This window comes from Melanotaenia boesemani, chromosome 19 (assembly GCF_017639745.1).
Source record: "Melanotaenia boesemani isolate fMelBoe1 chromosome 19, fMelBoe1.pri, whole genome shotgun sequence".
NCBI classification, from domain to species: domain Eukaryota; kingdom Metazoa; phylum Chordata; class Actinopteri; order Atheriniformes; family Melanotaeniidae; genus Melanotaenia; species Melanotaenia boesemani.
This window is the reverse complement of record NC_055700.1, coordinates 5377065-5400820: the sequence shown is the minus strand read 5'-3', so window position 1 is coordinate 5400820 and position 23756 is coordinate 5377065. Positions and strand designations below refer to the sequence as shown.

Sequence of the window (23756 nt, the reverse complement as noted above, 5' to 3'; positions counted from 1 at the left end):
AACAAAGTCTGTCTGCAACAACACCCCACCTCATTCTGATTTTTTTTCTTTTACTTTGTAAAATAGGTAATCACTTCTTTCTATACCATGTGATTGTACTTACAGATCAAAACATTACGTTTACACAGTATGAAGAACTTTTAAGTGACAAGTCTGACACTGATCAGTGGGTGTGCAGTCTTTTGATTCATCTCCTGTCTCACTATGACTTTTAATTAGCTGATTATGGGATGATGGATATTTCTGCCAGATAATCGGCAAAACTCATTTGGTATTTAACCAGGAAAAATGCTGCAGCTCATCCGAGAGGAGGGGGTACTGAGTGAAGAGCAGCTGCTGCAGCGGATGGATGAGAAAGCTGCAGACTTCACAAAACCAAAGACTTTAAACCCGGTGCTACAGGATGTTGTGTTCTGTTCTGCTGCAGTGTGTTTCCTTTCCTGTCTCTGGAGGCAAAAAGAGGAAAACAGGAAATGAGCATAACCACACGAAACTTCATTCTGCCTGCTTTCTGGAGGGAATCATTTGCAAACAGGCTGTCATAAGGTTTCTTTCAACTTAAATGATAAATACAGATATGGTGACTATTTAAAAGACTTTCATTTCAGTTAAGAATATTTTCCAGATTAGCTGTAAACTCCAGGAACCTGCGACTGCGATATGAAGACACAGTTGTATCTATCATTTTCCTCCGATGATCTGACTTCAGCTGTACCAGGGACATAACTTGCTGGATGTCAAGAAACTTTTTAGAATTAAATAATAATAAAACTGAAATACTGGTTGTTGGTCCAAAAAGTCAGACACAAAAAAATATGTACCTACTTGTCTTCTATTTCTCTCCAACCCAGTGAGCGAGTGAGGAAGCTTGGTATTATTGTAAACAGTCATCTCTGTTTTGACAGTCACATTTCAAACATCAACAGAACTGCTTTCTACTATATGAAAAATAGATTAAAAATGATAAAAATCAACATCTTAATTGGACTCTGAAAAACTGTTTCATGCATTCATATCAAGCCGATTGTAATTATTGTAACGCCCTATTTGCAGGATTGGCCAAACAATCAGCTGGACGACAACTTATTAAAAATGCAGCAAGAAGAATTCTGACTAGGACACTGAAATTTCAGCATATCACCCTTATACTGAAACCCCTTCATTGGTTGGTGCTATTGTGCTCGTGTGTGTGTAAATGTATGTCAGTCAATATGTACGCATGCATATACTTGTGTATTTATATTTCATTTTCTTTTCATGTAATGTAATGAAATGTGCTATATAAATAAAATTGTCATTGCCATTACATGATATTTTCTTTAAAAAACTCTGGCACCTAAAGGGTTAACAGACCTGCAAATCTTGTGATGACATTATGATTCTGAACTTTTTCTATTCACCTCTCTATAGGAACTTCACAGCTTTCTGAGCCAGAAGTACTTCCATCTTAACTAAAAGTAAATAAACAGTATTGCAATAAATATTCCCTTTAAAAAAATGCAAACCAGCTCCAACTCACCTCACGCATATTGTCATGATTATTACATGTGAAGGTTTTCCAGTTTGAAAAAGGGAGATGATATGTAACAGGTGTTAATGGGTGAGTGAGAGATGCAGCACATTAACATGAAAGCATGTAGTTATAGTTTTTAATTCATATACAAAGAGAACTTTTTCAAAAATACAGCAAGTGTATTTTCAGTTGCTTTAATATGCGTATGAGGAATTAAAAAGCATCCTCGATGACTTCTGAAGCATTTCCTTCAGTCTCCGGAAATCTGCAGGCTCTTTGAAGCTCACAGCTGGATGTGGACACATAAAGAGCCTGATGGGAGATAAAAAATAAAAAAAGGAACATGTTGGTCAGAGATGTGATGTGAAAGAGAGGTGTTATGTGCATTTTGAGTCAGATACAAGTCTGAGCTGGAATTCATCAACCACCTGAGATTCACTCATCACAAGCTGAAATGGGGCTGAAAAATACTACAACCTCAATTATTTATGAGTCATGCGACACCAATTCTCAGCAGAGAGCTCATTTGGGAGAAAAATGACGTTAGTGCTACGTGCATTTTATGTGATTAATGACCATGTCTGATGGGTTTTCCACTTTATGCCAAAACAATCAAGGCTGGGTTTCCTGACGATAATCGCTGAAGTAAAGAGCATCAGTTTCTCTTCAGAAGATTTAAACCTAAATATACCAGATTTTACATAAAGCTGCTAGTTTATCAGTAGGGGATTGTGAATGTCTGAATTAAGTTTTGTCTCAAACAGTCTGATTATTGTGGAAATGTCTTGCTCAAAAGTGCAAATGACAATCACCCAAAGAAGTGACTCAAAAATGGCTCTATATGAAATTCTACAGTATAAAAACAGAACCAATGTAAAATCTATCGCCCACAGCTTTGAAGTGACAGCCTTTTATAATTCATGAAGGAAAGAAGCAGTGGCGTCCTGAGCTGTGACACCCAAAAAGGATTTCACAATCAGCTTAAGATTCTTTTGGGAAATAGGCGCTGAAATAGAAGAAATTTGATGCATGAAACACTAAATTAAAGACCCAGAGTTTTCACTCTCTTTGCGCCTGACGGCTCACCTCATCTGTCAGTCGACCTCCTTTTTAAGGTATTTCTTCATGACAGAAGCCACGTCACCCCCCTCGCTGCCCTCCGCCTCCAGTCTTTCTCCTTGCGGCCTCTCAAACCGGCGTCTTGGCCCACTGCCCTGGGAGCTTCCCCCTGAACCACCTGAGCTGGAAGACTCCGTTTCTGAGCTTTTCCTGCTGCGGGTGGAAGGTGGCAACTCTCCAAAGTGGACACTCAACGCCCTCCTTCCTCCTCTGACTGAGCTGGCCAGGCTGCTGGTGGACTGAGCTCTCCGGATGGCGGGCAGGATGTCAGAGGCTGCATCGTCGCGATCGCCAGCAAGGCGGCGGTTTTGGAACACCATTGGTTCTGAACCCAGAGAGCACTCACCTCCATCCGCAGTAATGAGACTCCCCAGTGTGCACCGTCGCAGTACCTGCGGAGAGCGCTGGATGGGAGTCGTTGCAGAGCGGGGTTCATCTGGATCTTCCTCTGGGATGGACAGTGAGGGAGGAGGATGGCGAGCAGCAAGAGTGGATGACAATGACGAGAGGCGTGGCAGCGATGGGAGCGATGAAACTGAATCGTTTGAGCTAAAGCGAGAGATTTTTGCTCCAGCTGTAGATTCTTGAGAGTCAATGATAGAGCGAGCGCTGGCAGCACGAGACAGGAGAGGAGAGGATGGTTTGAGGATACTGGGACCAGGCCGGGGTTCTGGTATGTCTTCTGGACCGAGAGAGAGGGCTGATGACCTCCGTCTAAGAGTTGAGGCTCCAGTTGTTTGGTATATTGGCAGGGATACAGTGCTACCAGTTCCATCTCCTGCATCACCACCAGCTCTACGTTTACGGAGTCCATCCAGCAGCTCAGACAGAGCTGAAGAGGACGGGGCTCGGCTGACACGTCTGGCGCCAACTCCTCCAGCTTCAGAACCTTCGTCAAAATCCACACATGAGCTGCAAATGAGTGACAGAAACACTTTAAACTGCGGGTCTTCACAGAAACACAAACTAGTCTGCTTTATATATATATATATATATATAAATATATATACATATATAATCTTTTACACTGAATTTATTTTATGTATGCTTGAAGATGTCTGCCTGTGCGCATGTGTGAGTGTGTGGGAGTAAGTGTGTAGTGAAGAGGTTTTTAAAAAGAGTAATTATAAAAAATAATTTAAAGAGAAAATGCAGAGCTCAGATATAATGGGAGTGGTTTGGAGTGGGAGTGAGTGGAGTGTATACTGGGGCAATTTCAGCTTAAGGCAAAGAAATTAACCCTGCTTCTCTAAAACATGAGTAAGATATCTTACAAAGTAACTAATTGTACCTTTAGGGATACAAAGGATTGTCACTGGGGTCGTACCCTCAAAGGTACTGCTACGGTACCCTAAACAGTGTGTATTTATACCTTATAAAGCTAAGACAGCCCCCAGAGAATTAATGCTGGTCTAAATAAAGGTACAAACTGCACTGGTGAGCGTATGACAGCAGCACCTTTGTGGGTATCACCCCAACAACAATCCAGAACACATCTTACACACTGTCCTCAGAAGCCTTGTTAGAAGTCTTGACTGGCAGAAAGAAGGGACTCCTGAAATGAGGGACTACCTCATTTTTAAGTTTAGGTAAGCACACCTCTCCACCCTCAGGGTGGTCTGGTGGCATACCTCACTCATGTTTCAAACAACTGGGCCTCATTTAAGCCAAAGTTCTCTTTCAACATTAGTTTCAGTATTACTTCCCTATAGAGATGCCTCTTTTGCCAGACAAGCTTACCCCCGTCTGTGGGTGTGGTTATTTATTTAGACAGGTTCCTATGGCACAGCTTCCATTCATCTAATCATCGCAGCTGCCATCCATCTAATCATCACGGCTACCAGTCATCTACTCATCCACCAGCAGAATATTTAGACCACATCCTTCCTTCACTCGACGCCAGAGCGTTGAACCACCAACGCTTGGTATCTGGTCTCTTGTATTTGAGAAATTCAGTCTTGCTCATGTTTCCTGGTTTTTTGATCTGCATTGTCTTCCAGAGAATCCTGTTTAAGCCTTTCAGATCCAGAGCCATGCCTGCACAACTCTGCCCCTACAGACCGAGGGTCAGCTGTCTGCCCGCTCGCTGTTTATACCAGCTCACAAGACACTTTTTGTCATCAAATAAACCTTTTTCTCAATTCTAGAACTCTGCTTCCTGGGTCCACCATCTTGCCCTTGTGACAGATGTTGCTTGGTTGGCAGCTGTATTTATATCTTCTAAATAAATGCTTTAAAACAGTGCCCAGGATGGAGCAATACCATGAGCAGAATAGCACGCAAACTTGCTGGAGGCTATAATCCAGTGAGACCATCTTTGCTTTGGAAGAGGTCCCGTCTTCCCCCGTATGGTGTGGAGCCCACTATACAAACAGCTATTCCGATTTTCTGAACCTGTCTTGTCTATATTAAATGAGTAATGTCAGCACTGAAGAGAGTGAGTTAAGCCACTCATGATCCTGCGAGGAGAAAAGTGACGACAGAAGCTGGGTTAAAAACTTTAAGTGTAAAAGAAGAGTTTGGCTTCAGCAGCACCATAGATTGCCCATTAAAAATGACATACAAGAGGAGTTGACTGACAGGGCATGAATGCCACCCACACACCTTAAAGGAGAGCAGCTTAAGCTCAACTTGCTGCAGCAACTCGAAAGGCAAGTGTGACAGTGCATCAAGCAGCATAAGTTAATCCTTTGAGGCAGTCAAGCTAGTTGACACTGGCCACAGTCTCATTCGTCCTTGAGAAACTCAAAACAAGCGGGTGTTGGCCAACTGCTTTGTCCCCAAAACCTATGTGGCAAGTCAATATGACAGCTAAATCAACTTGGACAGTGAAAAAAGGCAAACTTTCATCCTGCAGCTCCCGTAAAAATGGAAAAAGGGGGGCTGAAGCGCCACCACCCCTGGTTTAGCACACCAATCCTCAAATGCCTGCAATTTCCTGTCATATGTGCTAGCATCTAGCTGGTAGCCTTAGCTGGTACCTGTGGGGATAGTGTTTCCTCCTGTTGGGTCAGCTTTGGCATGCTAGCCTGCGTCTCTGAGTGTTGAGAAACAGGCGAGTACGATGCTCACAAATAACCAAGGATGCTAACATGTCCTGGGTGTGGTGCATCCCTAGTTATCAAGCACAAACAGCATTGGTATCTGCTCAGGCAATTTTGTCACTACATGTGCACGCTTTGGCTAGCAGCTTCCTTTTCCATGGTGAAGGAAATTCTGAGCTCTGTGGTTTGTCAGATCTGAAGGAAAAACTAAAACATCTGGAGCCAGTGTTTGGTGACAGCCTAGTTGCTGAGACATAGCGTTTGGTGACTGAATGGCTAGCTCGCTCTAACAGTATTGCTAGCCCGTTAGCACCTGCTATCCGAAAGGCTTCTGGGAGTGAGAAGAGATTTGTTGGACGCTAGGCTCTTCTAGTAGGAGGAAGTCCTTCCTCTCAGAAGCAGATGTTATTTCTTTCTGCAAGTCAAGACTAGCATTCAGAGCTTTTGGGGACAGCGTATGAGGCTTGAGCCCCATACTGAGATGCCAAAACCAATGTTGAAAGAGAAGAGTACAGCATATCAAAGTGACAGTCACACTGGATGAAAAAGTACAAAAATAACTACATATTGATGGATACACGGTATAAGTAAAGCAGAAATTACAGGTTAAGGTTGTGTTGATATAAAAATATTTTGAATATAACCAACAAATGTCCAATCTGGTAACATTATTGCATCTGCTTAACATGAAATCAAAAAATATTGTACACACCCCAATGCTTGTTGTTATGCAACTTTATCTATAAACTTGGTTGAAGGGTCTGTATCTAACTTACCGGAAGCTGTATGTGCTCATGGTGTCAGTGACGGACTGACGGCCATCTTGGCTGCTGTATGGTGAGCCACCACTGCGGGATCCTCCTTTTGCAAGTCCTAACCGGCTACGAATCCCCTCTCCAACATCCTCTATCCCAACTGAGCCAACACTGGACACAGAGTCACTGCAAGACAAGAAAAGTGAACACCTCAACACTTTGCCTCCCCTCATGCTCTTTAGCTAGCTGTTCTGCATAATTAGCTGCAATGAGCATGCAAGCACATTGCAGATGATTGTGTATGACTGCAGCTCAGCAACAGAAGATCAACCACTGCAAGCCAGGTTGAAGTCTTAATGTCACTTTGGTTTATCTGTTTTCATTCCTCCTGTGTTATTAGCTAAATAATGCAGACAGATCTCAAAATGCACAGAGGAAGCTTTGGATTGACAGCAGCAATGGAAGCAGAGGTCATCAGGATAAATGAAAGATGCAGCAGGTTGTTAGATCAGCATCTTCATGGTCAGTTGGATTATCTACCCATAAATACCAAAATTTAGCCTGCACAATATGCTCATGGAAAAGTAGTGAATTATGTCCCTGTATTTAGAACATTAAGTAATGTGCTATTTCATTATCCATAATGCATTTATTATTGATTGAAACATATTTTCAATCAGGGCGGCATGGTGGTGTGGTGGTTATCACCGCTGCCTTACAGCAAGAAGATCACGAGCCTCGGCTGGGGGGAGGTTGGATCAGTGGCCTCTCTGTGTGGAGTTTGCATGTTCTCTGCATGTATGCATGGGTTCTCTCCGGGTATTCCCACTTCCTCCCACCGTCCAAAGACATGCATGTTAGGTAAATTGGTCACTCTAAATTCTCCCTAGGAGTGAATGTGAGTAAGAGTGGTTGTTTGTCTCTTCGTGTTAGCCCTGCGATGGACTGGCAACCTGTCCAGGGTGTACCTGCCTCTTGCCTGTTAATTGCTGGGATAGGCTCCAGCTTACTGGACTCTTAACTGGATTAAGCGGTACAGAAAATGAAAGAAAAATATTTTTCTGGGATTTTTTTTGTTTGGTTTTTTTTTTTTCTAACTCGAGGCACATTAAAGAACCATTAAAACACACTAGAGAATTAATGTATAATCACCACTTTTAGAAGATTTCATTCAGTGGTTATATTTTGTAGAAAAAGTGTTCATCACCTCTACAGTAAATGTCTGGTGGACTTTCAATCGAAGAAAGTCTGATGATGCTGAGGTAATTTTTCTGCATTCACCAAGCGTTGGATTGTTCACCCACTAATAGGGAACGTGAGCTGGGATTAGACCGTCGTGAGACAGGTTAATTATACCCTACTGATGATGTGTTGTTGCAATAGTAATGAAGATGCAAAAAGTGTTCAAACTTTTCTTTAGAAAAGACACATTGGCACAATGACATGGCTTGCAAATAGTCTGGATCTGATAGACAATTTGAGAAATTGCTGTTTTCAAAGGTACATGACAAGGCGCCATCCTGCAAAGCTGTCAGAAATGCCGGAGGAGCTGGAACAAAGTACTTTCTGTGCAAAGAAATGGCCATTAACATAAATTTTATTCATATTTACCAACAAATCCAGTTTTATTCAGCTGTTAAATAATATTATTTTCTCTCATTTTTTTAAGCTGGATAAACATCCTCCAAGAGTGGTGATTCCTTATTTTCTGCCAGGGGTTGACTTATCAGTCTGACTTAAACTGTGCAGCTGATTTAGTGAAAACTTTTTCATTAATGTGGGAGTTTATGATTCAGTCTAGTTATAATACGCAGGAATCATCCTTTAAGTTAATGATCACACTTCTTGACCTGATGCTCAAGTTACAGCCACACATTACCACCTCACACACACACAGACATGAGTTCCTTACAGGTCTTTCTTTCGAGTAAAGGACTCCACAGCAGTTTGAACGCTGGATTTAAGAGCAGAGCAGTGAAAGGTTGAGTTTAAGGACACAGGTATGATGATTTAATAGTAGGGAAACCTTGCTGAAGTCTCACTACCTTTCTGTATCACTTTCATCACTCGATTCCACTTCCTCCAGGGCGGCCTGCAGATCGACAATGCGGCGGATGGACGTCTCCAGATCGGCCTGCAACGTCTGTCTGACGGCGGTTAGCTCTTCCACCTGCATTTCCTGTAAACAAATCAGATTAGAGGACATTAGCGGACACCAGGGTGAATGTGGCACTCACCTTCAACAGGCCAGCTATGTATTTTCATCCACCAGCAACCTGAAAAGACCCCAGGGCTCAATCCGCCTCAGCAATTACCTTCATTTGAGCCCATATTACCTCATCAGTCAAACCCTGAACGTCTGATGGTGTGTCCTCCCTCACACATACACGCTTCTATGATCAGGGCTCTGCTGCTGTAGTCTGCAGCACTTTGGCCAGGTTATTTAGAAGAAAATAGCAACATACACACACTGACATTGGGAAAATAGTGATTTATTAATTCATCTTGTCTGTGCTTTCTTTTATAATCCCGTCTCTCTGGCATCCTGTCACACACGCCTACAAACACAAGTGGATGCACACATGCAAAAGCTCCTAAGCTTTCAAATTATTGGCTTTGTTGGCTTTGAGGAGACGGGTGTGGGTGCAGCAGTTGTCATAGAGACACATAAGCATGTATGAGTATGTGTGTGTGTCTGTATGTGTGTGTGCTCATAACCTTGAAGAGACAATGAGGATTAATCACAGTCAGAGAGAGAAAGCAGGATGAAGGAGAGATGACGTTATGAATGGTGCTGGGGAGGTGGGAGGAAGATGAATGTGTGTCTGTTGTTGTTTGTATGAATATGTCTATTCATGAAGTGCATGTGTGTTTTGGTAGGTTGTTAAAGGGCAGCCTTGTGTGTGTGTGTTTCTTTGCTCTAATAACTGAATAATTATTGAAGCTCTCTTTTCCTCTGCTCAAAGGTCATAAAGAAATCATCTAAGAATGAGAAGAACTGAGAATATCTGGCTCCAAAAAATGCTAACTCGGTGGAAAAATATCTTAAACATTTGCTTTGATCTTAATGATGAAACTGAATTTTAGCCATTTAATATTAGAATTAAAGGCAGAGCCAACATTCATTTCTGCAGGTGTGACTTATGATGGACTTCATGTTTTAACAATCCCAACAAATCTGCACCAGGAAAAAGACCATTTCCAGTCATCTTCCATTGTTGTTACCAGTACAAAAATATGCACTAAAATGCATCAAAGAGCATTTTTATAATAACAGAATCTAAGTGTGTAGCATTGTGTGTTGCAGACAAAAAAAATAAATAAATAAAAAGGTTTAGTTTTAGAACTACAGACAAGATTTACTGAAGAGAAATAATAAGTTTTATGTCTTGAAAGGTTGTGTTAGAGTTTTCTTTTCAGAATCCAACTTTGTGAAAGACAAAGTTTTGCAGCTGGTATCATACTAATGATTAATCCACTACATTAATATAAAGTATGTCGTGTTTGTAGCTGAAACAGAGACTCTTTGAGACATGGACCCCACTGGATGATGCAGAATTAGCTTGATTTGATTGAGATGTGGAAACTTTAGAGGCAAAGTCAACATCAAACTCAGAGTTTGATGTGGTTTCTTAAAGCATTTTTGAGTGGCAGGGAGCACTGCTACAGGGAATACAGTTTCTATGAAAGGATGTACTTTTGTGAAAGTAATATTTATTTTCCCTGCAGAACACTGATCCATGTAAAGACACACAGCTCTCTAATCAGATTGATTTCAACCACGCTGAAGAAATATTTTTCCATTTTAACTTGGTCTGTGCCAAAGATTGTTGTTGCTTGACATGTTTGTGATTAGGAAGAAGATGAAAGTGAGAGAGAACACAAAGAGGGGATATTAATTTAGATGGACTATCAAAGGAGGATGTTCCTAATGTACTGGAAGAACATTCAGATGAACTAGGACCTTCAGCTACAGCGATAATCATACTGATGCATTTTGTCCATTTACCACTAGACAGGTATAAAAGAAAGGCAATACAAGAAAACAAAACAAAAGCAAAAACATGAGATACTTAATTGAAAAAAGGAGTCTTACAACAAGCCCATCTTTTAACCCTGCTTGTAGCTTGTTTAATCAATGCACCAGCACTTCACCTGCATTTTCTCTGGTCCTGAGGTCACTAATGGGAAAAGTGCAGGAGTGTAATGATGTTCCCAAACGAGCGGGAGGCTCTCCAAAGATTTCAGCCTCAGGCGGGTTTATGTTCACATCCCTTAACGGGGTTATTTTATAACAAAATCAATATTTCACTGCTTCAGAACATAGATTTGGGTGTCTGAAGTTACAACCAAGTAAAAACACACAGGACATATAAGCATGAATCTGACTACCATCCATCCTTGAGATCAATTTCAAAACTGTTCTCATCTTCTAGTCTTTTTACTACTTTTTTATGTTGTTATAATTGCGGTTTACATATGGGGTGAGATTTAGATGTAAATAAATACAGTTTATAGGTTGCTACATAAATGATGCCCCCCAAAATACCTAGAGATGTAGAACCCAGCCCTACTGCTTGAGGGATAAACCGTACCCAGAGTACCCAACAGTTTTATCCAGTGTCTGTAGAGACTTTATCTGAGCCATCAGACAGTTCCCACTAAAGACAATAATGCTTTTCAAATGTTCCAGATAATGAAACAGCTGCTGTTTGTGGTAATGAGAGCAGCTGCTTGGAAGTGTAAGGCACTTCCATCGCCTGGAGGAAGTCTTTACTGCGAGCCCGTCTCCTAAAATGCTGTCCCACAGCCTGGATAGGAGTATGGCCCTGTTGGGTTTTATATTTAGCAGCTTCCACGCTGCCCAGGTAACGCAGAGATGTGGTGATGTATCTGCAGGCGACAGAGATGCCAAAGAAAATGAGAAACAAGTCAGAGCAACACGCTGTCATCTGCGACTCAACACAGATGTGAGGAAAGAAGCAGGTCGTCAAAGAATACGAGAAAAACAAGGAAGATGAAGGCAAACATCAAGAGACGACGACTGATTAGAGATATTTCTGCAGCCAGTACTGTGCAAGAAGCTTTAGGTATTTGGAGCGCTCCTGTTTGATCATCATTCCAATCCTCCTCATCTGCAGTACATAGTTTTTTAGACTTGTCCAGTTTCTTCAGGATGCACTGCACACCATGCTGAGATATGCCAAGTTTTCAGATCATAGGTGCAACTAAAGAAACGGGAGCAAATTATATGTCTTTGTGCCAGGCTGCTGGTAATGTAGGGCCTAAAGATCCAATTTAAAATGAGTTCTTTGCTAAGCTGTTGGTTGTTTGGAGTTTGGAGCCTTAAATGCTGGTTCACAGGTCAGAGTTAAGCGGTTTAACAGATGAAAAAAATACTTCTGAAAATGGTCAGGTACAAGGACTGGACAGAAAACGGGTGAAAAAAGTGGCAAATGTGCAAAGAAAAACTTTGAAAGACCTTCAGAAAGCTCCAAGGACAAGCTGGAGGGATCATACTCTTGGTTGGCCTACGAACGAGAAAGGAGGAGCTTCTGGAGGACCCAGCATTAAGGAAATAAATGTATATACTTTGTGGAAGTATTTTATCAAGTGTTAAAGTTTGGTGTCATGTCAGACTAAATTGATGTTTTCTTTTTTCATGGTTTTCTATCCTTTTAATTTCTTTTTTTTTTTTCATTCACTTTTTTATTGAGTTTTCAAAAAGCAAACAAAAAATAAAAAGACAAAAATAATACATAACAATACTCTGGTACACTTATGTTGCACGGACTGTGGGCTATTACAACCAGCACCCAGATACCTAATGTTTTAAAATTTTGACCGTTCATATTCGGTAGTAATGAAAGTTTAGGTACCAAGAATATTAAAAGACAGTTTAAACTTATAATCAATAAACATTTATAACAATGTAGCTTAGAACAAGGGTGTCCAACCTCCGTCTCACTTTCCATTAGGGATACATATGCAATCGGAAATAAGACTAGGATTTCACATATACACCATCCATCTCCACAAATGATACCACATGATCTGGGGGTAAGTAATACAATTCCTATCCCAAATCCCCTCTTAGTTGTTTCACATATTGTAGCCATCCTTCCCAAACGGCATTGAGTTTGTCCAGTTCCAATCTAAGAGAAAAAGTTAGTTTCTCCATTTGGTAAATGTTCATCATTATTTCAACCCAGTCATCTCCCCTAGGTGCTACCCCACTTCGCCACCTCCTGGTGATTGTCTTTTTACTGGCCACCAACATGATCCTCAACAATTTGTAATCTTCAGGTTTCTTTAGGTTAAGCTTGTTCGTCCTTCCTAAAAACATATCTTCAAAGGTGAGAGGGATATTTGTTTTCAGCACCTTATCAACACTTTTTTTAATCTCACCCCAATATTGACCTATTAGTGGACATCCCCAAAAGATGTGATAGTGATCCGCTCTGGCTTCTCCACATAGTCTCCAACACGTTGCATCTACATATTTTCTTTGTGCGGGTGTCACAAAAAACCTTATTATGTTCTTCCATCCATGCTCCCTCCAAAGTGTGGAGCTGGTGGTCTTCCATTGTATTTCGTTTATTTCTTCCCAGTCTTCCCTTGGTATCTCAATATTTGCTTCCCTCTCCCACTTTCCTTTTATATAATCTGTGGTGTCAGTTTTCAATTCCTCTAGAGCCATGTACAATTTGGAGACAATTTTTTTAACCAACTTTGATTTACATGCTTCAACCATTATTTTGATTATCGTTGGTTGGGAGACATCTAGATCCTCTTTTTTTATTTCCTGCCCTACATAGTGTCGCAACTGGAGATATCTGTGGAAATCTTGATTGTTTAGAACATATCGATCCTTTAGTTCCTGGAAACTCATCATTACCTTATCTTTACTAGCTTCCCAATACATCTTTGGCCCACTTTCCCATTTTTTAAATGTATTATCTAACTTATTGGGTATGAAATCCGTATCATACGCAATCCATCTCAGTGATCTACACTTACCCATCAAATTGTATTTAGTCACAATGACAGTCCATATCCTAAGAGGTACCTCAAGCCATGGGTTTGTTCCTTCCTTTATATAAGATCTCAGTTTACTGTCACATATAGTCGCCTGTACTGGAACTTTTTCTATTAAATTTTCATCTATGTCCTTCCATTTTGCAAGATAATCGGGGTCACATAGGTGCAACAACACTTTGAGCTGTGCGGCATAGTAATAGCTCCTCAGACACGGCAATGCCAGTCCTCCCTTTCCCTTTGATAACTGCATTGTTCTATATTTGATTCTTGGCCTCATGCCTTGCCAGACATATCTGGAAATCATTTTATCCCATTCTTTAAATTCTGTCTCCGTCACTTCAACTGGAAGAGTCTGAAATACATATAGCAGCCGGGGAAGAACATTCATTTTAATTATCTCTACTCTTGATGTTAGACTTAAAAAAGGGATTAAGCTCCATTTTCCCAAATCGGCTTTTATTTTCGATATTAACTGAGTATAATTAGATGATTTCAACTGTCCCAAATCTTGTGTTAGGTTTATACCTAAATACTTCATTGATTTCTGTCCCCACTTAATTTTATAATTCTGTTCAATAGCCTGATTTGGTTCGTAATTAAAAGTGATGACTTGAGTTTTTTGTATGTTAATTTTATACCCAGATAGCCTCCCAAATTCCGCAAAGATGGTCATAAGTGTAGGTAACGATGTGTTGGGTTTTTCAAGATAAATAAGGATGTTGTCCGCAAACAAGGCTATTTTATGCTCTTGTCCCGCAATAACTATACCTTTTATAACCTCATGCTGTTTTATCCACTGGCTCAAGGGTTCCAGGAAGATGGCAAAGAGTAATGGGCTAACCGAACACCCTTGTCGGCAGCCTCGTTCTAGTGTGATTGCGTTGGACAAACTTCCATTGACTTTAATCCTTGCTGTAGGATTTGCATATAAGGCCTGCAATAACTTAATACTAGTTTCATGAAAATTAAACTTCTTCATAACCCTATATAAGAATTCCCACCTAACTGAGTCAAAAGCTTTTTCTGCATCAATCCCCATTATCAATGCTTCTAACTTGTTATTTGATATATACTGCATTATATGTAAGGTCCGGCGGATATTATCGTGTGTCTGGCGACGTTTGATAAAGCCTGTTTGATCCAAACTTATGATATCTGGCAAAATTTTCTCTATTCGCCTTGCTAAGATTGCTGTGAAGAGTCTATAGTCTATGTTGAGTACACTTATAGGTCTATAGTTGGAACAGTTGGTTTCATCCTTTCCTTCCTTCGCAATTACAGAAATAATTCCCTCTTTCCATGAATTAGGAATCCCTCCTCCTTGTAGTATCCAATTAAAAGTCCTATGTAATAATGGTAATAGTTTGTGTCTGTAGATCTTATACCATTCCGAGATGTATCCATCAGTTCCAGGGCTCTTATTATTCTTGAGTTTAGAAATTGCCGTATTTATTTCTTCCATAGTTATCTCCGATATTAGAGCAGCATTTTGTTCTTCTGTTACCTGTGGTAAATTTAGCCTTTCCAAAAAACTATCTATCTGTAATTCATTATCATGGTTCATTTTAGCATACAATTGTCTATAATAGAGTTCAAAACATTTATGAATTTCCCCTGTTTTATACACCAATTTCTTCGTTTGTGGGTCTCTCATTTTGTAAACGTTTCTCGTTGCTTGTTGTTTTTTAAGCCTATATGCTAACAGTTTCGCAGATTTACTTCCGGCCTCATAATTTCTTTGTTTGGAGAAGATCAGTTTATTCTGAATTTCTTGTGTTAAGATGTCATTTATCTCTGCCCTTTTCTTTTTAATCTCGGTACATTTTTCCTTATCTAATGTATTTTTGTGTTCCCTTTCAATCTTTTCTAAATCAGCCTGCAATGATTTCAACTTTTCCTGTCTTTTCTTTTTCAAGTATGAAGATCTAGCTATTAGTTTCCCTCTCATTACCGCCTTACAAGCATCCCACAGAATGGACGGACACACCTCCCCATTATCATTGTCATCCACGTACTCCTGAATTTCTTTCTCAATTTCTTCCCTCATGCGACCATTTAATAAATTTGAGTTAAGTCTCCATAATGTAGTTTTCTTTTCGTTCTCCAGGTGCATTTTTAAATACACCGGACTATGATCGGACAAGTCCCTTACTCCAAACTCGCAACTTACCACCCTGTATCGATCTCTATTATAAATCAAGAAATAATCGATTCTTGAGTACAGAACATGGGGTGCAGAAAAATATGTGTAGTCTTTTCCAGTAGGATTAAGTTCTCTCCATATATCTAAAATTCCAAGCTCAGACATCATTTTACAGATTTTTTTCCCTGTGACACTTTTTTGCACATTTTTCCCAGAAGAGTCTAATTGTGGATTAAGTCTTTGGTTGAGGTCTCCTCCCCCAATGAAAATACCCTCTACCTCTGTTGCCATTAAGTTAAACAATTGCTTAAAGAAATCCCAGTCTGATCCCGGAGGCGCATAAACGTTAAGTAGTGTGACTAGTTCTCCTTCCAATCGACCCGTCACTAGAATGTATCTACCTTCTTTGTCTTTTACCACTCTCAGTCTCTCAAAACAGAGTTTATTTGATATCAATATAGCCACCCCTCTTCTATGTCCAGATTTATATGACGCTGAAAACTCCTGGTTATAACCATTCCTTTTTAATTTGTCATGCTCTTTGTCAGTTAAATGGGTCTCCTGTAAAAAGAGCACTTCTACCTTCTCCTTCTTCATTTTACTAATTATCTTGCTCCTTTTTATCGGGTTGAGTACTCCGTTGACATTATATGAGGCAATTTTAATAGTAGTCATTTTCTATATTTTAACTTATCTATTCCCTCCTACTTATCCTTCCACCCCATTTGCTACAACACTTAAACATTAAGAACAAGAACAATGAAATAAACAATCGAACCTTATCAATAACAACTTCCAAACAAGAGGTCCAAAACTTGACCTTTTCTGAGCCAACTCCTAGCTCTAAGGGATAGACCCTGGTCCATGAAGGCCAGGGGCCCTTTTGGCCTACTTTGGCCCTGTTCATTTGTCCAATATTTTCAAGAAAATTAACATAAAAGAAAAACAGTCCCGACATGACCATTACTTAAAAGGAAGGGAACTCTCAGTTATTTATCAAAAGTGCTAGCTAGGCGCATCCGGTTACCTTAATCGTCCTATATGCCACCTTTCACCTGGCTTTATGCATTGTTCTTCACTGTTCCTTCTCACTGTTTCTTCGGAAAATCTGCAGTTTTTGTTTGTATCCCATTGATGTCGTCCCGTCCGGTTTATCCGCTGCTTCAGCTCGACGCCACATCTGTCTCCGTATCCTCTCCATCGGGTCGTCTGCTGGTTTGATGACTCTCACCTGAAATCCTCTCTCTACCATGTCCTTGGTTGCCTCTGTCGCCGTGTTATAAGTCCGTGTGTCACCCTCATAGAAGACACGGAGCTTCGCCGGAAATGGGGTCTGAAAACGGATCTTTTTCTCTTTCAGGATCTTCTTCGCCTCGATATATTCCTTACGCCTCTTCATAATCTCGGGAGCATAATCATGATCCACAATAACCCGCCGCCCTTCGTACAAAAACCCTTTCTTTTCCCAAGCCAGCTTGATGATTTCTTCTTTGCATCTGTAACTCAGCAGTTTAACAACAATCGACCGCGGAGGGGCATCACTTGGAGGGCGTGCTGACAGCGCTCTGTGGGCCCTCTCGATATTGAGTGCGAATGACTGTGGCAATTCTAGTTGTTTCCTCAGCAGGTTTTTTACAAAGTCAGCCATTGACTCCGTGTTGTCCTCAGCCCCCTCTTTAACCCCGTGCAGTCTTATATTTTCTCTCCTGGCACGCCCTTCTTGGTCTATCAGCTTCTCCTCAAATCTCTTTTGAAGTTTAAGCAGCTCCAGTGTAGCTTCCTCCACACTCTGAACACGGTCTTCCGCTTTGACTATGCGCCTTTCTGCCTCGTCAAGTCTGCCATTCGTTTTCGTGATTTCTTCTCTTATATCTTTAAGACTAGCTGCATTTTCCCGGCGAAACTCTCTTATCTCCCGCAACACCGTATCTAAGTCCGCCATGCTTTCAGCCACTTGCCCCGGTGTCTCCCGATGAACCTCCGCCAGCACGGGGATAGCTTCTGCTGCTAAGTCTGCTAGCTCCGATGTTTGCTTATCGTGTTTGCTGTCGTCTTTCGCGTTCTTCCCCGCTTCGTATGTCGTCTTTTTTGGTCTTCCTTTAGTCATAATCCCTGCCCCCGGTAATTTATTCACTCGTTGTCCTTGAAAAACTCACATTTAAACCGTACGGGGCATTATTACTGCATAATGTCGGGGAGCTGTGTTCCTATGCTGTCGCCATGTTCATGGTTCCGACCGGAAGTCCTATCCTTTTAATTTCTAATGAAGGAGATGAGACTTGAAGCAACATGAGTGAAGGAAGCAACAGGATGTGTTACCAAAATACCAATTCATTTCTTTTTTTTCTTTTTTTTCTTTTTTAATTGACCCATATCCACGGGTATTTCCAGATGGTTTCTAAATGGCTCAGCTCTGCATCCAGGGAGCATCTCAACAAATTTCTGACTGCAAAATCTTTTTTCAAACATGTGAATCTATGATGAAACTGGGGTTTGAGACATTTTGTGGCTGCCTTGTTGTCTTCAGAAATTAATTTTATTGCTTCTTATTAAAATATTCAGATAATATAAGGTCAGTGCTTTACCTTTAGGACTGTGAGTGGATACTACCCAGAGGCAGCCTTTTATAGGTGTTGTGAAAGGAAGAAAAATGGTGGTCTGATCACGTTACCAGCTCCATGCGTCTGCGGCTGCTGTCCTGCTCTCTCAAGCTCAGCTCCTCCATCTCCACCCTCATCTCCTGCAGCCGCTGCTGGTAGTAGCGGGCATTCTCCTTCTCCCGGGCCTCAGCCTGGGCGCTCTGCTCCAGCTCCTCTCCCAGACGCACCACACTGTCCCTCAAACGCAGCACAAGCACCTGCACATCACACAGAATCAGGAATAAAAATGTGAGATAAAAGGCAATGAGGGATTACAATATCACACATGCTCATAATTATGTGATGAAATTGGAAAAGCATTATCTGATCTTACCTCAAACCTCTTGACTTGGCCTCTCTGAAACTCCAATTTATTTTCCAGGTCACATACACGGGCCTCCTGTTTACTGACAATGCTGCGCCCCACGGTGGACGACTCCAGGAACTGCACCCTGGACGTGCACTGCTGTAGCTGCAGAGGAGCAGGTTGAGCCATAAGCATTTAAATAATGCACAGATATATCAATGAGCGCAGCAGAGCTCCACCTGAAGCTTGCAGGTGCATTAAGATGAAAAACAATCAGGTTGAGTGATCCAGAAATCCATTATAATCTCATCTAGGTCAGTTGTAACAGAACTTTCAGTTAATAAAGCTTTCAGGGCTGCATTTATTTTCTGCAAATCAAACACAGTTCACCTCGTCTTGGAGAGACTGTCTCTGTTTCTTCACTTCCTCCAGTTCCGCCTGCAGGTCTCTGATCTGAGCGATATCACTGGAGGACTGATAGAGACCAAGTGTGAGGATGTTTGTTTCCTTTCAGGGTGTTTAAACAATTCATTGTGTGATTAATGAAGGAAGCACCTGAGCAATAAGTGCTTTGTGTTTCTTCATAAGCTCATTGAGGTCTTCCTGGTCCTCCTCGAGCCTCTTCAGCAGGTCCACCTTCTCATGCTGCAGCATGGCCAGCTGTTCATCCGCCTGCATTCAGAGAAAAGGGTGAGGAAGAGGCAGGCTCATGCTCTACACCTTCAGATTAACTTAGTCAGTGGGCCAGTGTTCTGCAGATTTTAGATGTTTCCCTGTAGATTAAAAGCCTTTAATGTCTCATTGATTTGAGTCGTGTGTTAGAGCAAGTCAGCATCAAAAAGTTATTCCCCTGATCTAATCAGTGTTCTCTGCCGACTAAATAACATTTTCATACCCCCAATACTTTACCTGTCTACTTTTCTATTTTTTATTTTTTTTTATATCTATTATGGTTTCAGCATTTATTTTCAATCTGATTTAAGTTTTGGAGCTTTAGTTTAATTTACACCTGCATGAGAAGGGAGCAGACACAAACTCACCTGAAACAAAGTTAACTAGCTATGAGGATGGGAAACATGAATCTTGGTTAACCAAAGCTAGTCATGATATTACGTTCTCCCACCCCACCTTCATCCAGACCAGAACCACACACTGACCAGGTAATTACAGCAAAAACCATTTAAATTCACTTAAAACGTTGCTATTTCACTGCTATGTGGTTTGTCTGCACTTTAGCCCAGCAGCCCGTCAGCCGTGCAGTTCAGCCCTGTTATTTTTTAAACACCTCCTGGCAGCTGTCATGTCATTTAAGTGTGAGAGGATTTCTGACTTGGCAGAAATCAAATCAAAACCAACTTCTGACCTCAGATCTGCAGAAATTGACCCATTTGTGATACAAATGACACCCTGTGTTATTTGCCAGATGATGCAAAGACAGAAGCAGAAACAGATTGGTGACCAACATCAAACAAGTACCTCAGTGAGGATTTGGGACACAAGAAAAGTCAAATCACAAACTTCCTTCTCTGGACCAGTAAAGCCTCACCACACTCTTCTGCCTGCAGATATTCTCCAGTTCTAGCTGAGTGTTCTCCAGCTCCTGGGTAAGGGTTTTCTGAATGCTCTCAGCCTCCAGACGCCTCGCCTCGCTCTCCTCAAGCTGATCAGAGACAAAGACAGCTTCAGATAGAGCACAAGGTGACCCTCTGTGGTGGTGAGGGTGTGTGTTGAGGGCAGTGTACCTGGAAGTGCAGCCGCTCTATCTGGTCTTTGCTGCCGTTGGGCAGGCTCTGGCCTGAGCTGTCGATCGTAGCGAGGAGCAGCTGGGCATCGGCCAGCAGAGCGTGAGTTCTCTTCAGGTCTCTCCTCAGCTTCTTCTCCACGTCAAAGTCTCGGTGTCCCACCTACAATATGAGAAAAGATTCATAATTCTGCCAAGAAAGCCACCAGTGATACAACGTAGATGGTGTTTAATGCATGCAGGTGCTCGGAAACACATTTAGTAAAGAAAACCTTGTCCCAGTTGTCTGCTTGAAGAGTAAAAGTGGGAGCAATTCAAAGCCTGAGTTATTACTACCAGGTATGTTTGTCCAGATGCTGCAGAAAACGGTGCACTTTAGCTAAAAATGACACATGATGAAATCAAACATAACTAAGCATTCTAACTATTGGTTACAGGAGTGAGGATTTTTGTGAGAATAACAAGTTGGCTTTGCAAAAAAAAAAAGAAAAGAAAAGAAAAGTCAACATATGCTAATTTGTTGTCTCAAAAAGACGACGTTTTTGTTGACTGGAATGATTTGTGTTTGGGAAAAATCTGAGTTTGCTGTAAGTTCATGAGAAATTTCACACAAATTAGATAAGATACATCAAAAAATCTTAGCTTTATGTTCGACACATAATGATTTCTAGTTCACCTAACTTAAAGTTATCGAACTGTAAAATATTCTGTGTTAGCAGCAGGAAGTTGGTGTGGACATGGTTTTTGTTGAACTAATGTCCACAGATCTTTGTTATGGTGCAGCTGCCTGGATAACTTCTTTTAAACAGGGATGGCCAGTAACTTCAGAGTATTTAAATGACATAACCAAAATTAATTAAAAATCATTCATTTTCATCATCAGTCAACATTGTAACAGGTAAACTGTATTTGTCTAGACCACTGAAACTATGGTGAAAGGTGGATAGTTGCTGATATAAGGTCATATGGAGACCAGAGAAAGTTTTCCTGTTTAGCTGTGAACTGGTTTCCTCACAAGAGAATTTTTGAAGGGAGAGATCATCATGGTTGACATGAGATAGTGGTTTTATTATGATTTTACATTTTATTATTTTCCCTAAATAACTTATTGTTATTGATCATAACAGAGAGAAACAAGTAGAAGAAAACACCTAAACCAGAGAAACTTTTCAATAACTACTGGTTCATTTTAACTACTACAAACTCCCAAAGTAAAAGGAAAGTTTGCATACAATGATTTACCACTAATTTGTTGCTGGGAGTCAACTGTGCACCAGCTGGTCTTTCTTTCTATCGGTGATCCTGATGGTTGTCGGCTTGCTGAAGGTTGTTTTCCATTTCCTGTTTACAGGTGTAGCTGCTGGTTGTCTGGTTATTCTGTTTGATTGACAGGTTGATGCTGTTTCTTCCATTTGGTGTTTTCTTTATCTCCTTTTTTTCTCTTACATGTACATTTAGCAATAGACTAATTTAAAAATAAAAAATCAAACTTAAGTATTAAGAGGAGCCTTAAATCCATAAAGGCCCCTCCTGGCAAAGTAAATTTGTTGGTCACATCAGGGCAGCTGGGCCATCATTCTGGTTGCTATGATGCTGAACAAGTTCAAAACAAACAAAATAATGGTGCATGTCACAGTGTGAGACCATGGTCCTCAGTCTGATGGGTCACCCTCTCTGGGTTGGGAGAAAAGAGTTCACAAATGTTTTCCTAAGCAGGTGTTTTTCTATCTTAATGTTCCCAGTCATCTTGTTTTCTTCATCCGTAGCTACATATAAGTGTTTATCTTCCCTAGATTCATCCAAGAAAAAATTACTAATTTGTGGGTTGTGTGGTAAAAATAAAACATTCTTCCCTCTCAACCCTGCAGACTTGGATTTGAATTGCTTGCCAGCTTGGCCACACACCAGGTCCTTGGCCACTTATCAAGAGTCTAATTACATCCTTACAGTGACAGAGTGTTAAATTAGCCACCTCCAACTCGCTGCATATGCTGGTTTTGTGGTGCTTGTAATGGAGAAATGACATATCCATCATCTGGAGAGCTTTAACCCACAATGAGAATGATCTATGACAAAAAGCTGGAAAGAAGTCGTCCAAGTGGAAGCTGGTAAAAAGATCTTACTCCTGAGGAAGTTTTTAAGTTTAGTAAATTAGGTTCAAATGTTTGGATGAGGTGTCATATATCAATTGTAGATGAGAAAACAGAGGAAGCAATAAAACTGTGAATATGACCTGCTGGTCAGTAATAAGCTAGATGAGTGGTTTTATAAGTCCACAGTTACAAGATAATAAATCGTTATAAAAATGTGTTTATTAGACATATTCAGTATGTTTAAGACATATAAGTCTGTGAAAAAGTCTGAAAAACTGGCTTCTAGCTTAGTTTAATTACAACCCTATTTATATTTTGTTTATTTAATAGAGACAAATTAGGTGTTTGTAGTTTACACAGAACCTTGCATCATTTATCCAGTACTGTCATTTACTACACTGTCATTTACACTTTAAAGTGGAATATTTTACATATCAGAACCTAATTCAAAGCTATCTGGTTATTACGGGGTCTTAAAAGGAAGCAAATTTTACCGCAGCTCAACAACAGTGCATGATTTATGATTCATCATTTATTGAACCAAACTAAACCAAAATGCAGAAGCAGTATGTTAAAATCCACCCAACATTTCAGCAACTATAGGGGCGGCATTTGCTGCAATACCTTGGCGTTACCATTTTCTCTATAATGTTATCAGCCTTTCACATCATTGAGGAGGACGTTTGCTACACTTTTGCTTCAGTTCATTGAGATTTGCAGCATTGGTTTGTGCACAGATCTCTGCTCTGAAGGTCCCACCACAGCATTACATCCAGGATGAGGTCTGGACTTCAAATGGATCATGTGAACAACTTAATTCTTTTCTTTTTCAGTCATTCTGTAGACGATCTGCTGCTGTTGGGATCATTGTCCTGTGACATGAAACAATTTCAGCCAAGCTTTAGGTCGTGTCAGAAACCTTGTTTTTGGTTAGGCTTTTATTTTGTTAAATCTCAGTTTGGGTCCTCTGGTGTGGCTCAGAGACGGCCTGCTGGGTATGGTGGTGCTGATTGAGGACGTGATTTTTGGTGAAAGCTCTGTTTAGACTGGAGCAAGAGGTACACCTACAGCATCATACTAAGCCTTTTTTGTTTGGTTTTTGTTTGTTTATTTGTTTTTGCCACACTGCCTTTGCCTCTGCTTCTGTTACATCCCATCCAAGTTTTTATCCACCGACAACCAGTCAGTACTCAACTCCTGTCATGTTTATTACTTACTGATCCTTCACAGGCACTTATAACCATAGAGGATGGTTTTGAGTTTGATTCCTCCTGAAGGATCTCTACAATAAAAATTTATTTTTTACTTCCTGCTGTCTCTGTCCTTTCCTGGGTTCAGCCTCTTACAGCTGGTTTTGATAG

At 40.8% G+C, this 23756-nt stretch overlaps 1 protein-coding gene across 1 annotated transcript in view; it reads right to left on the bottom strand.

The window, feature by feature from the left end:
* Nucleotides 1–1635: 1635 nt before the first annotated feature.
* Nucleotides 1636–23756, bottom strand: part of LOC121630396 (unconventional myosin-XVIIIb-like) — a 66748-nt gene continuing 44627 nt past the window's right edge. The window contains exons 33-43 of the mRNA XM_041970681.1: nucleotides 20304–20465; nucleotides 20108–20221; nucleotides 19117–19233; nucleotides 18952–19035; nucleotides 18589–18726; nucleotides 18287–18472; nucleotides 8477–8610; nucleotides 8344–8385; nucleotides 6453–6617; nucleotides 2600–3544; nucleotides 1636–1825 (exon numbers count right to left, since the gene is read on the bottom strand). Coding sequence (XP_041826615.1) covers nucleotides 2608–3544; nucleotides 6453–6617; nucleotides 8344–8385; nucleotides 8477–8610; nucleotides 18287–18472; nucleotides 18589–18726; nucleotides 18952–19035; nucleotides 19117–19233; nucleotides 20108–20221; nucleotides 20304–20465 — 2079 coding nt within the window. The 3' untranslated portion in view covers nucleotides 1636–1825; nucleotides 2600–2607. The remainder of the gene's footprint in view (nucleotides 1826–2599; nucleotides 3545–6452; nucleotides 6618–8343; nucleotides 8386–8476; nucleotides 8611–18286; nucleotides 18473–18588; nucleotides 18727–18951; nucleotides 19036–19116; nucleotides 19234–20107; nucleotides 20222–20303; nucleotides 20466–23756) is intronic.